This window comes from Polistes fuscatus, unplaced genomic scaffold, assembly GCF_010416935.1.
Source record: "Polistes fuscatus isolate 324 unplaced genomic scaffold, CU_Pfus_HIC Scaffold6, whole genome shotgun sequence".
Classification (NCBI taxonomy): Eukaryota; Metazoa; Arthropoda; class Insecta; order Hymenoptera; family Vespidae; genus Polistes; species Polistes fuscatus.
In genome coordinates, this window is record NW_025113140.1 from 8,854,991 (window position 1) to 8,870,309 (window position 15,319).

At 32.2% G+C, this 15,319-nt stretch overlaps 1 protein-coding gene across 16 annotated transcripts in view; it reads left to right on the forward strand.

Annotated features, from left to right (window-relative positions):
- Positions 1–463: 463 nt before the first annotated feature.
- Positions 464–15,319, forward strand: part of LOC122523109 (sodium bicarbonate cotransporter 3) — a 29,955-nt gene continuing 15,099 nt past the window's right edge. For 11 of the 16 annotated variants that reach the window (XM_043644690.1, XM_043644698.1, XM_043644697.1 and 8 more), the window contains exons 1-3: positions 10,946–10,989; positions 13,697–13,893; positions 14,741–14,875. In XM_043644690.1, coding sequence (XP_043500625.1) covers positions 10,961–10,989; positions 13,697–13,893; positions 14,741–14,875 — 361 coding nt within the window. In that variant the 5' untranslated portion in view covers positions 10,946–10,960. Of the gene's footprint in view, positions 817–2,075; positions 2,342–3,582; positions 3,666–3,761; positions 3,952–10,945; positions 10,990–13,696; positions 13,894–14,740; positions 14,876–15,319 lie in introns of those variants that run through there. The other 5 variants (XM_043644693.1, XM_043644694.1, XM_043644695.1 and 2 more) reach the window with 5 other exon arrangements.

Consider the following 15,319-nt stretch of genomic DNA (forward strand, 5'->3'; position numbering starts at 1 on the left):
TAAATATGAACAAAGAAAAGTTCAATATATATACGTATTCGTCCCAAAATTAAATAGACACAACGAATATCAAAAAAAAAGGGATGCGTCGTCGGGAATTTGGCGAGGTGGTTGGTGCTGGCAGTGGTGGTGGTGTTAGTGGTGGTGGTAACCGATGTGAGCCCCCCCCCCAACCCTCCCACGTGGATCAATACCACCACGAGACGACCGACTCCAGCTGCCTCCTGGTGCTACCTAACGGGATGATTAAAACAACCGGAGGAAGCTTGCTGGCTCGTGTTTTACGAACAGTCGTCTCGCGTCGCGTATACGCGTCGCACGCCGCGAAAAAGGGCCCAAAACCCAAAACCTGAGGGAGAGAATCACTCCCAAAAAAAATCAACGCGCTTACCTGCGCTCTTTCTCTTTCTTTCTCTCTCTCTCTCTCTCTTTCTTTCTCTCTCTTTCTCTCTTTCTCTTTCTTTTTCTTCTTTTTCTCTTTCTCTCTCATTATAATATTTTCTTATCTCTCTCAATCCCATTTAGTATAATTGTTTAATACTTTATTCATCTTATTTTATCCATCATATCATCAATCCAAATACACTTTCTATATTGTTTTTTTCCTTCACACTCACACACTTACCTACTATCATATTTTTTCTACACACACACACACACATTTGGTGTAAACTGTAATTGCTCGAAGATTGATAGTTCGCGTACCTATCCCCACTTCTCGATTAACTTTTTTTCGTACTTCGAGGATAATTATCTTCGATGGGGGATGAGCGTCGTCCTCCTATCGTCGCTGGAACGACGCTTACAAATTTTTCCGTGCGCATCTGATGTTTATTATTAATAATAATAATGATAATAATAATAATAATAATAATAACACGGAATACAATGAAATATATTTCAGTAAATGATAGAAGAAAACGATTTAGATATTGTCATATGTTTATTATAATTGAAAATTATTTGCAAAAAAAAATCAGTGACAATTGTTAGTTAAATGAATAGGAAAAAGCTCGGGGGTTAGAAAACGCCCTTTGGAAATACGAGAATTTAGATCAATCAATCTACGCGCCATCCATTACCCCTCCCCCTTTTATTGTCCCACTACCAAATCTCATGGAAATATTTTTTTGTTTCGGCAAATCGAGTTGACCGAATTAATCGAACATTTTTGGCTAATATTGGAACGAAGGTTATCGCTGTATTCGAGATTATCAACTATCGAAAATAAAAGCCAAAGAGAAAAAGAAAATGAAATATAATTCAAATTCGTGTTATTTTATTGCAGAACCTAAAAGCAAAAGGGATTAAATCTAAATGATTGTCTCCGAAGAAAAGGGATGGGGCGTGGGGTGGGGTGGGGTGTTGAGGGGTGGGGGTTTGGAAAGGTCGAAGGGTGCGCGACGCGTGTCACCGAACTCGCACGAGATAATAGCAAAAACTTCAAACATCTTGTCTATCGTTTACATTTGTCGCGGGGAATCGTTGTTTCGATGTGAAATAAAAAACAAGTATAATAAAAACTAGAGGAGAAATAGAAGAGAAAAAGAGATAGAAGAACAAGAAGAAGAAGAGTAGAGGGGGGCAGGGGGGAAGGTAAAAGTTCAAGGCAACACGAACTCGCACGAGATAATAGCAAAAATTTCAAAAATCTTGTCTATCGTTTACATTTGTCGCGGGGAATCCTTGTTTCGATGTGAAATAAAAAACAAGTATAATAAAAACTAGAGGAGAAATAGAAGAGAAAAAAGAGATAGAAGAAGAAGAAGAAGAAGAAGAAGAAGAAGAGGGGGGGACAGGGGGGAAGGTAAAAGTTCAAGGCAACACGTTAAACGGTTATTCTCTGTCGTTTTTTCCAAAGGGCGAGGTCTCTTTGATCATTTTATTATTATTATTATTATTATTATTATTATTATTATTATTATTATTGGTACAATATTGCAATAAATAAATGAATTTTTTTTTCGAAAGAATTAACGCGCTATGAGAACGACGTGGACAACGTGGTTCTCGCGATTGGAAATGAATTTACTGAAAAAGAAAAAAAACAAGAAAATATGTTCGTTTAATTTTAGGAGAATAAAAAATATTGTCTCCGGTTTATAATTGGGAAAAATCTATAATCCGTTGAAATGAAATTTTAATCATCCGAGATTTATCCATAGTAGTTAGCGGCTTCTCGTTCCCACGGCAACGCGTAGCAGTAGTTCGGAAAAGGCACGATGCCTTCGTCGAGAGTTTGATAGAAAGCGACAGTATCTGAAAGAGGATCACCGAGTTGGGAACGTGGCCAGCGTGTTTGTGCGTTCAGTCGTTGCTGGTAAGAGGAATCCGAGAGAGGGTAAGTTTTTAAATATATTATTTTTTCTCTGAAAACCACCATTATGCTAAGAAAGAATAATCTTCGATGGTTTCCTAAAAAAACAATTCAAAACAAAATCTAAGATTAATTAATCGTGTAATTAAATTCCAATCAATATTGGAACGCGTTCAATGTCAAAGATAAAAAAAACAACGATTACAAGTGTCGTTCTTGTTATTAAGAAAATTAATTAAATAATTTCATTGGAAAGATTAAATCACGCACACGCGCAAAATAGAAAAAACAAATGTAAGAATTGTTAATCGTTATCGCGTTGATTAATTCCTTTTAAATGACAATTGAACGATTAGTAAACGTCGAGGATAACTTGGGTTAGATAATCTTAGAAGTATGAAAGGGTGGAAGGATCGACCTTGACGATTAACGAGACTCGGCCAGACAGCGCGTCCGTTTCTCGATGGTCGAATAAAACCTACTATACTACTAGTATGATATATATATAGTTATAAGCATACTTATATACATATACGAGAGTCCGATCGTGAGTGTATGATTGTTGGTGTGCGTGTATAATACGTGTTATATTATCGGACAAGTAGTATAAACTAACTAGAACAAGAGAAAAAGAAAGAGAGAAAGTTTGGCGCCATTAAATCTAACGATCGATCATTCTATTCTAATCAAAGATCAACATTGACCAGATTTTTCTTCTTAAGCAAATCAAATGTCCGAGAAATTGATAACCCAGAGACAAAGGTGAACTTATGGATAATTCGTGTAACGTGATGTAACAATAATCATATATAAATATATTAGAATCTTTTTTTATCAACAATTGTTGACTTCGGTAAAAAAGTTGAATTTATCTCGTAATACAAAATTGTTAGATTATTAATAAAAATCTCATTTATCTTCTCGTCTAACGACAAATGACAAAGGGTTTCTCTATTTTGTTTATTAGATAAGGTTCTATCTTAGATCTTGTTCGATTGATCGAGACAAAATGAAATCTTCCTTTTAATGATCGTTCCTGTATATTGTCATAGTTTGTCAATAATGTGTCATTGTCGATCAGATAAATAAAAGGAAGGATGGAAAATAATCGGAAAAGACAAGAATTAAAACATGCGTCAGTTCGTTCGTTCGTTCCTTCGTTCATTCGTTCGTTCCTTCGTTCGTTCGTTCGTTCGTTCGTTCGTTCGTTTCTTCGTTCCTTCGTTCAGTCAGATGTAATAGAACGATGCGTTGGTAAACAGTCGTTTGACGTGTTCATTAACCACCGTGCGTGTATGTCTAACTAACAAGTACGTGAGGTGCGTGCAAAATTACTTTGCCACGAATGGTAATCTAAATTTTCAAATACTTTCACTATCTCTCTGCCTATCGTTTATTTAAATATTTATTTATTTATTTATTTGATTTATTTTATTTTCCATAGGGTAAGAAAGAAGTTCGTGGTAATGGAAAGTTTGATTGCTATCGATACACCGATACTCTTCTAATCCGATTGAGTCCGTTTAAACCGTTGTGTGTGTTTTTATTTTTTATTTTATTTTCTCTTTTATTATTATCCAAGAGAAATCTTCGAGGATACGATAGAAAATGGATTGCTCAAATTCCCTTTACAAGTAGGATTTCAATTTTTATTTTATTATTTTATACGACGCATTTATCGAACACTATCATAATTTTCTTTTTCACTGTCCGGTCAGATAAGATGAGATGTTTTTTTTTTCCGTCTTTTTTTTAGTTTTCAGAAGAAGAAAAATGGGAAAAAAAATTTCACACGATATCGGCGCTTTTTTCTTCTTCTTTTTCTTCTTCTTACGTTAGATACCGAAAGATTAAATGTGTGCACTTTATTTTATTTGATTAAGATTTGACGTTTGCATTCGTGGAATAGCTATCGGTAATCTTCGCGTTTATTCGATTACAAATGTCGAATTAAAATTCTCCGTTGGTAATATTGACGTGAAGAAGAAAGAAAAGAAAAAAAAAGGAAACATCGAAGGCGTGATAATAATACATTAGAATTCGCGCGCTTCGAGAGCATGATCGATTTATGATGCTGATATATTCAAATCGAAAAATTTAAAACATTGATTTATCCGCGTTTAATTTCGATCCTCACATCGATCGTTTATATAATTATTTCGAAATTTTTATTATAAGATAATAATGAAATTTATCTCAGGAATTACATACGCGTTTTATATCAATGAAGCAAATATTTCAATCATTTTCTACTTGGTGTATGAAAATTATCGAATATAATCGCGTTCGACGTTACACTTTTTTTGTTCTTTTTGAAATTATTTCATCTCCGTTTAGAGTCGAACGAAATTTCTGGGATACTGTTCGAAAACATTGACGATGATAATAATATTAACAACAATAATAATAATAATCTCAGGCGAATATTAGAATGTAACGAAAGGTGTGTCAAGAACGAGATACGATATAACGTTATGGTAAGTTGCTTATGATAATGATACCTTCTCATTAATAAAAATCCTGCTAAGAGATTTATAGTAGATTTAAGTAAACGGTTACAACGTTTATCTCTTACGTTTGACGCAACGTTGAACTTTGAACGAGTAAACAGTAGATTTTTAAATACGCCGAGAGATTATCTCGACCTAGAGAAATACAGACAAAGAGAGAGAGAGAGAGAGAGAGAGAGAGTGAGAGTGAGAGAGAGGGAGAAGAGGAAGAAGGTTGCTCCTATTCGAATAATTCTCGATGATTCATAGAATTTTCCTATAGATTTAAATTATCATATTCTATCTCTAATCCCCCAAATAAGTTTCAAATGATCGATATTTAATAATTATTCAACAATTCAAACGCTTAGATATAACAATAACATTAATAATAATAATAATAATAATAATAATAATAATAATAATAATAATAATAATAATGTTAATAACCATAATGATAATATTGCTATGATCTTTTTTCCTCGACTAGCAAACGAGAAGTGTTAGTGAGATAAAGATGGAGATAGAGAATCGCGTATTTATCTAAACAATTTAGACAAAACGAATTTCTACATAATCGTTAACGATAAAATTAATCCGACCTTATATGAACGTAAACTCGCGTTATCGCACAATAGATAGACACGTTAATGCGTACCGTTTATCTATATGTAGGTATTAAGCCATGAAAGAGATAACGATCGAATCATCAAAACGCTAAACGCCATAATAATAGAACGGAATTTCAACGATGCTTTCGCTTCTTCCGTTTTAAACCCTAATTGACTAATTTCATTTCAAGGCTGATTAATTTCAATTTACGTTTTCCGACCATTCCCTCCACCTTACGTATTCTTAGTCACATTTTGAACAAGTTTTTCGGTTTCGTTGTCATTACTTTTCCTCCCCCTCCCCACCCCTCATCTTCCCCAATTCCTAATTTCAATTTACGTTTTCCAAACATTCCCTGTTTACGTATTCTTAGTCACATTTTGAAAAAGTTTTTCGGTTTCGTTGTCATTACTTCTCCTCCCCCTCCCCCACCCCTCCCCGCCCCTCATCTTCCCTCTCTCCTCCCCGCGACCTTTTCACTCTTCTCATATTTTATTTTTTTTGTATTATTATTTAACTTTTATCATTCGACACTCTCTTCGCGATATCTGCTGAAACCATTCTTCCCTCTCTTTCCCTGGGTTATACGCAATACTCGAAACAAAAGCCCGAGTCCGAGCATTTCGATTGAATTTATTTGTATTTTTTTCCTACAGACTATCCCATTCTCGCCCCTTCCCACCCACTCCGCAACTAAACGCGGAAGGGTAAGAAGCTTTTACGTAATAACGAACGATATTGCGAAAGCTTTCGGACAGCAACGTTTAATAACGGTGTGCCAAGTTTCTATGATGATATTCACAATCTTCGAAATTTACTTACGAAATTTGTCTACGATGCAATTCTCAATGCTCGGATGCAATCGATGCAATCGATCACGGTCTTTTTCCTTATTTCACATATCTCTTTTTCTATTTTTCATTGAATCTCTTTTTGGTCCGAGCTTTCTTCTTTATCTTGGATGATAATAACACACTCAGAAGTAAAAAAGGAAAAAAAAAAGAAATAAGTAATAATATTTGTGCGAATAAAATATTGAAATAAATAATGTTGTTTTCTAACTTTATTATACGATTAAACGTAAGAAAATTTGTGCAAAACTATTAAACTACGAAGACAATTTATGCACGATTTATATACGATTTAGCAATGATTCTAGTCTTATAGGTTGTGTCTACCGACACGTATATACCCGGTGTCGTTTACGTAAGTACCGGTTACGTGTTACTTCACACCGTTTGACAACGTTTATAAAGCTTACGGGATGCACACACTTGTGTCGGGGCTTGCAATAGAAGATCCATTCGCGATTATGCGTATGCCATAAATCTACATTTTATGGCGGTAAACGAAGTACGCGAATAACGTGTTTTCTTAAAGATAGCTTCTTACGATTTTCTATGTTTGCATATTTTTATTATTTAAGATATAGTCAAGAGAATAATTTATACCGATTTAATATTATTTTTATAGTTGGTGTTGTTGTTGTTGTTGTTGAATAAGAAAAGTATCATTTTGTTTAATTATTTTTTCTTACAAATTTTCAGAACAACTTGGTATATTATTGACGAATTATTATAATTCTATCATTTTTGAATTGGTTTTGTCACTTCGGGAATGATTATTAGCAATTAATTATTAGATAATAATTTTTCAAATAATACGATACTTGTTCTAGTGTATATTAAGAGCCTCGTTTAAACATCTACATGGTTTTCCATCTATTCACCTTTTTATTCGAAATCGATAATGACCCGTGAACGTTTTACGTTCCCATATATATATATAATATAGATAATTTCTCTGGCTAGATTTTCCAGCTCGTTAAATCCTCCCCTTTTCACCCCCATTCTCTTTCTCTCTTTGAACTGACAAAGAGAAAGCGTAGAATTTGGCATAGGTAAAAGGAACGCAAAAAGAAATAAATGAAAAAGGTTCTGTTTTTTTTCTTTCTTTTTTTCTCTCGTCAAACTAATCGTAATTATGAGAATCTCGTTAATTAATTCGTTTCTCGAGATGTAGGATATATTTAGGATATAAATTAAATTACTTTTGTTTCCCTCTTTTATCCTTTTTTTTCTTTTCGTCTCATTTTCTTTCCTTCTTTCTTTCTTTTTTTATTATACAAAATCCGAGCAACATTCGTTTTCGTGGAAACCACTATTGAAAGAAGTTGGCTGGTGTTTACGGTGTCGTTCGTTCGATTTAATTGCAAACGTGCCGTTGTCGAGTTTCGACGATGAAAAATAAGAATTCTCTTCTCTCTCTCTCTCTTTCGGATGACGCAAATATAATAACAAGTTGTCATTTTAACCGATATAGAGAAAAGACCTTTACTACTATTACTTTCAAAGTAATTCAATAAGAATCTAAAACTAGATCGATAATCAATCATATCATTCTCGTATATATCCCCGGAATATTAATCATTTTCTTTTTCACTTGCCTTTTCTTTTTTTTTTTCTCCTACGCGAGTTTGTTTCACGTGACCAACACCATTGTTCGCAATTTTAATTACTCGAACGGTGAAAAGAGAAGAAAAATAATAATAATTGTATCGAAGCAAGGACTTTTTCATTCTTAGTTATTGTTGCTCGTTTATAAATGACTCATTGAAGTCAACTAATTCGTTTTGACGATGTCAAAAAATAATTATACCGAATCGAGTGTTGAGTTTTCCCTTTTGAACATATATATTTTCCGTTTAAATGTAAGTAGAATTAGACGATCATCGGGATGACGATCATCTTAAGGATTAGGATTATTATATTTTTTTTCCTTGTAAACTCTTGACAAACGTGCCGAACGACCTCCTCCGACAATTAAATGATCATCGTTCGGTTACACGTACCCCCACCTCCTCCCCCACCCTCCCCCTCCCCCCAACCCCCTCTTTCCCTCTTCTCATTCTCCTTCCTTTATTAGTAGAGACGCGTTATATGAACGAGATAGACATTCATTATGCCAAAGCATGCTAGATAGGTAGACGTAGGTAATCGTAGCACCGTAATTATTCACTTGACGGGTGCCGATCTTCGTTCGTTATCATGGATCACCAACTCACGATCTTGAAATTTGGTTAATTTGTGTCCTTCGTTCGATAAATCGAATCGTAAGATCGATCGCACAATTCAAATCATTTTCGACAACTGTTACAATATAAATGTTTTGACCATACGTTAAGCACTTGTCTCGCAGATGTTAATGTTTCTCGTCGTACACCGATTCTTAACGATCGGATTACATGTGCAGTCGTTAATATAATACTATAAGAAGAAGTTTGCTTTTATCGTAACGTCAATCTAAGCTTTTAGAAATTACAAGAGACATTAACGTGACACGACACCAACGATATTTGAATTCTTATTAATAATCGTCTAAATTTTGGTCAGACATCTCGTAAGTAAATTATTTCTATTTATATCTAATTTTGATAACTTTTGGTCAAGGGCGGACGGATTAATTTGAAGTACGATCTTTGTGGGTTTACGATTCGTGAGTTCTGTTAGATCGAAGTCTAAGAGAATCGCATTAAAATGAATAATAGTAAAAATAATTTCAATTGAATATATATGGAAATGATTTGTGTTATATTTTTATAAAATTGTAATATAATTTGAATCGTTTAAATGCAATTCTAATCGCGAATAAGAATCGAACGGATAGATCCTAAATGGATCTAACAAAATAAATTGCTTTTTCTATTCGATAATAATCCTAACTAACTTTAACTTCGATTCATTTGGATTAATTGAATTAATCTTCGAACAGAGTATTAACACGTGGGCTCTAAAAGTTAACGATCCGTCATTGGGTTTCATTACCCTTATCGCAAAATGTCATAATCCGAAAATTATAAGATTGTTGTTGGGAAACTTTGATGAGGGTGTTCTTTCTTGTTATATAAAAAAAAGAAAAAGAAAAGTCTGGTACGCGTCTTGATTAATTCAGTTCCAATATCCTCTCACTGAGGGATCTAGAAAGGAATGAAATTATTACATTCTATCTTTTTTTTTTCTTCTTCTTCTTTTACTTCGTTAACAAGTTCATTCGAACTTATTACAAATAAGATTTGTCTATTTCGTGACTATGTTATTTAACACAAAAAAACAATTCCCATTTTCTCGGTAACTCAGACATTCCTATCTCACCTAAGATTTAATGACAAAATCAGCTGACCAGATCCGGTCGTAAATCAATTTACAAGTGTTCCATGTAACGTTATCGTCATTACCATCATCATCATCATCATCATCATCATCATCATCATCGTTGTCATGATAATCATCATTATTATCATCATCGTTGTCGTCATTGTCGTCGTCGTCGTTGTTATAGTTGCTCTTATCAACGACAAGTTATTATCTCTGTTACTTTTACACGTTTCAACATCATCCTCCCACGCAATATTCAAATATTATTTGTAGATAAATTTCGTAAACGGACGCTCGTTCGCGTATAACCTGTGAAAAATAAATACCGATTAGCATAATGATAACTAACCGAAAGATAAGATCGATCATTGTTAATTCTCGTTATTGAAGAAAGAATAAAGGAAGAAGAAACGTATCGAAGAGAAGATACATCGATAAACGTACGTGATAAATTTCGATTATTCATTCGACATTTTATTATTGACTCATGGGAAGGAAAATAAAAAGGAATCTTCTTTAAAACTGGAAAATTTTATCACCGCGATTTATAAAATCACACAACTTCGCGTCACGTAAGAATAATTTTGTAACCGCGTGTGTTTCTCTTACTTCGACGAAAGATACGAATTTTAATGCAATTTTAAATACACACTTGCGTAACATTTTATTTGATTATTTCCATGCGATAAAACGATATCAATGAGATCTGTGTTTAAATTATACATCGCAACGTAACACCGCGTCGCATTTATGGTATTGAAAAAATATTTATTTAAACGTTTTATCCTAAAAATGATTATAATTTTATCTTACGAAGACTAAATTAGATCGTTCATCGTTAAATAAGAATTGAAATCATGTTTATTCGATTAACACAATTTTCTTTTCAACAATTCTAGAACATCTATGATAATTATTATACTAATTTAATTTCCATAACTTTTGTTCAAATACATAGTATTGTCATGTTCGTTCTAACAGTGTCGTCCATTGTTCGGACAAACGTCGATTGTCATACTTCGTCATTATTGAAACCTTTTATTCTGGGTGTTACTCCTACGTAACGTTGAATCTGACAAACATCGAAATCATTTTACATATTTTATTTTACTTCCATTTATCAAAGAAAAAGTTAGTTGTTGTATCCTTGAAATTTTCTTATAAGACAAATTTCACGCTTCGATTAGATTCGATTCGATTCGATTCGATCATCGAATGAGGGTCGTATTTTATCCATCGGATTTTATTTTCCTTCCATTTCCCGAATAAGTTGATTGTGTTTCCTTGCGTCGCGTTGTCCTAGATTTCATTGTAAAAAATAATTTCACGTTAAGATTGGGTTGATCATCATCGTACGCGAGTGTGCGTCGACGAATTATTATTCTAACATGAGAGACAAATTACTTGGAGAAAAAACGTGAGTCCTGTCGTATTATTATTACAATATTTTCATATTTTTATTTATTTCTTTTATTTTTATTATCTATCGTTAGAAATGATTGAATTGTAATATTAATATAAATTAGATGAGACAAAAAAACGTGAGTCCTATCGTATTATTATTACAATATTTTCATATTTTTATTTATTTTCTTTTTTTTTATTATCTATCGTTAGAAATGATTGAATTGTAATATTAATATAAATTAGATGAGACAAAAAAACGTGAGTCCTATCGTATTATTATTACAATATTTTCATATTTTTATTTATTTTCTTTTATTTTTATTATCTATCGTTAGAAATGATTGAATTGTAATATTAATATAAATTAGATGAGACAAAAAAACGTGAGTCCTATCGTATTATTATTACAATATTTTCATATTTTTATTTATTTTCTTTTTTTTTATTATCTATCGTTAGAAATGATTGAATTGTAATATTAATATAAATAAGATGAGACAAAAAAACGTGAGTCCTATCGTATTATTATTACAATATTTTCATATTTTTATTTATTTTCTTTTATTTTTATTATCTATCGTTAGAAATGATTGAATTGTAATATTAAATAAATTAGATGAGACAAAAAAACGTGAGTCTTATCGTATTATTATTGCAATATTTTCCTATTTTTATTTATTTTCTTTTATTTTTTATTATCTATCGTTAGAAATGATTGAATTGTAATATTAATATAAATTAGATGAGACAAAAAACGTGAGTCCTATCGTATTATTATTACAATATTTTCATATTTTATTTATTTTCTTTTATTTTTATTATCTATCGTTAGAAATGATTGAATTGTAATATTAATATAAATTAGATGAGACAAAAAAACGTGAGTCCTATCGTATTATTATTACAATATTTTCATATTTTTATTTATTTTCTTTTTTTTTTTATTATCTATCGTTAGAAATGATTGAATTGTAATATTAATATAAATTAGATGAGACAAAAAACGTGAGTCTTATTGTATTATTATTACAATATTTTCATATTTTTATTTATTTTCTTGTTTTTTATTATCTATCGTTAGAAATGATTGAATTGTAATATTAATATAAATTAGATGAGACAAAAAAACGTGAGTCCTATCGTATTATTATTACAATATTTTCATATTTTTATTTATTTTCTTTTATTTTTATTATCTATCGTTAGAAATGATTGAATTGTAATATTAATATAATAAGATGGGACAAGAAAACGTGAGTCCTATCGTATTATTATTTCAATATTTTCATATTTTTATTTATTTTCTTTTATTTTTATTATCTATCGTTAGAAATGATTGAATTGTAATATTAATATAAATTAGATGAGACAAAAAAACGTGAGTCCTATCGTATTATTATTACAATATTTTCATATTTTATTTATTTTCTTTTTTTTTTTATCTATCGTTAGAAATGATTGAATTGTAATATTAAATAATTAGATGAGACAAAAAAACGTGAGTCCTTTCGTATTATTATTACAATATTTTCATATTTTATTTATTTTCTTTTATTTTTATTATCTATCGTTAGAAATGATTGAATTGTAATATTAATATAAATTAGATAAGACGAAAAAACGTGAGTCCTATCGTATTATTATTACAATATTTTCATATTTTTATTTATTTTCTTTTATTTGTATTATCTATCGTTAGAAATGATTGAATTGTAATATTAATATAAATTAGATGAGACAAAAAAACGTGAGTCCTATCGTATTATTATTACAATATTTTCCTATTTTTATTTATTTTCTTTTATTTTTATTATCTATCGTTAGAAATGATTGAATTGTAATATTAATATAAATTAGATGAGACAATTCCGTGCGAGATAACTTGAACATTTTCACGAAGATTACGTATTAACGTAGAAACGTTCTAAATTCATTATCGTGTAGTATTACATTAACGGATGGACGAGTAGTGAAAAGAAGGAAACTTTAACGTGGTGGGCGTCTAAAATTTATATGTGTCACGCGGTTTCTAACTAAAACACGAAACTGACGATCTAGAATTGACGATTATATAATAATTATATTACACGATAAAAGATATAATTAGAATAGAAAATCGACTCTTGGAATATTATTATATTTCATGTTACGTAACATCCTTATCTTTTAATAAAATCATTTCCTCTCTCTCTCTCTTTCTCTTTCTCTTTAATATCATATAATAGAACAAGAATCATCGTGAGATAGATACGTACAAATCAGATATGTCAAAACAATTAAATATACGAGAATAGATGTAATGCAATAGGTAAAATGAAAACTTAATTATACCCGCGTGTACGATAAACTAATAAAAACGTGAGTAGTTGGGTAAAGATCACGAGTGATGGGATAAAATATTCGAACAAGTAGAAAATTGGTAGACGGGTAGACGATGAGTCAAAGAATCAGACGCTTTCAACGTTTTCCGCAAAGGAAATGAAATGATTAAAGGGGGTATAGTGCGTTGACCCGTTATTGCGTGTACGAATGATACAACATCTTTGAGAAATCTTTCAACGATCCCTTGAGGAACGAACGGAGGATTTTATAAATGAACCAAGCGAACTAGACTTTCTCATTTATTTTAATAATCTCCCTATTGTTGACGGGGGATGAACGAAGAGAGTGGTGGTGGGGGGGGACAAAAAGAACAATACAATCTTTTTAATTGTCAGACCGTGGATGCAGCCTGGGATTGGAGTAGGTGATGGAGGGGGTGGCGGTAGAGGAGGAAGAGGAGGAGGAAGAGGAGGAGGAGGAGGAGGAGGGGGTGGTAGTGCAACCCACGTGGCTGGAATAGCCGACGATGAGGCACCGAAAGATCCAGGTGCTCGTATCACCCACCAATCTTACACCGAGAAGGATTACGAAGGTAAGATATCCATTTATCGTGAAATTCAAGGTCTCAGCCCTAACCTAGAATCCAAAGAGGAATATAGGATATATTCGAGGGGGGTGGAGGTGAGAAAGGTGGTTTGAAAGTATGAAGGACTCCCCCTTAATCGCTAATAATACCTTTCCACGCGCATAGGTCAGCTGTTATACGAATATCTGGCTTCGTTGTTTGCTCACTTAGGACAGTAGGTGCTTCAAAAATCGTTATTTCTCTGTTTATAATCATAGGTAAGACGCGGATGAACGAGTTCATCGAAATGAGGTCGTTTTCGCTTTAACGATTTTTAACCATATAGAAAAGTAACACCATATGGATATACACTTCTATATATACATATACATATATACCAGATAGCACTCCTATAACACGGTTTCGTTATAGCATGATTCATATATTTGCGACAAATCTTTTGGTGATACAACAGTGTATTTTTACAGCACTGGATAAGATGATATTTGCTTAACATATTTACGAAACTAAATTATCTTAAAATAATGACACGATGGTACAATGAATTCTACACGGTTTAACACAACACGGTATTTTTTACGAACATATTTAACGTGTTACAGAATGATTACCTATTACACTATTGTAATATATTTTTTAATTGAGTATCGTTAACGTTACGATATTTATCGATTTTTCTTTGAAACATAGGATAATGTCAGATTACTAAATATATCGAATATTCGATGGTAATAGAAATGTGATATATATATATATATATATATACGGTTAGAATTATCCGAGCATAATTGTTAATCACGGAACAACACAACGGGTTCGACATAGACGACTCCACACTTTCATCTGCTTACAGGTCACCGAGCACACACGGTCTATGTGGGTGTACATTTACCCGGAGAGAGAAGACACCGTCGTCATCATAAACACCATCATTCCCAACGGCAATCTTATGGGGAGAGTAACGATGATACCGACAACGACAGACCCAGTAAGTTGAATTATTATTATTATTATTACGATCTCATTTTTTTTAACACCTTTTTCTTTTCTACTTCTTTTTTTTCTCTTTTTTTTTTCTTTTTTTTTTTACTTACAATCAGATTCGTCCTCGTCGTCAATTTAATTTTCGAGCATTAGGAACGGAATAATTCAAAGCGTAATACAAAAAACAAAACAAAAAAGGGCGCTTGTTATTTTGTCGAGGGCTCGTACCTATGCGCGTTACGGTCTCGTCTATTAGAACAAAGTTTTGAACGTTTTTAGGGTAAATAGAATACGAAAAAGATGAAGAAAAAGAAGGAACGTATATATAAACGTTAGACGTAAAGAGAGGAATGGAAAGAATGAGATAAGAGAGAGAGAGAGAGAGAGCGAGAGAGAGGATCGTTGCTCTTCGTTGCACTCGTTGCACTCGTTGCAATGCACTTTGAAA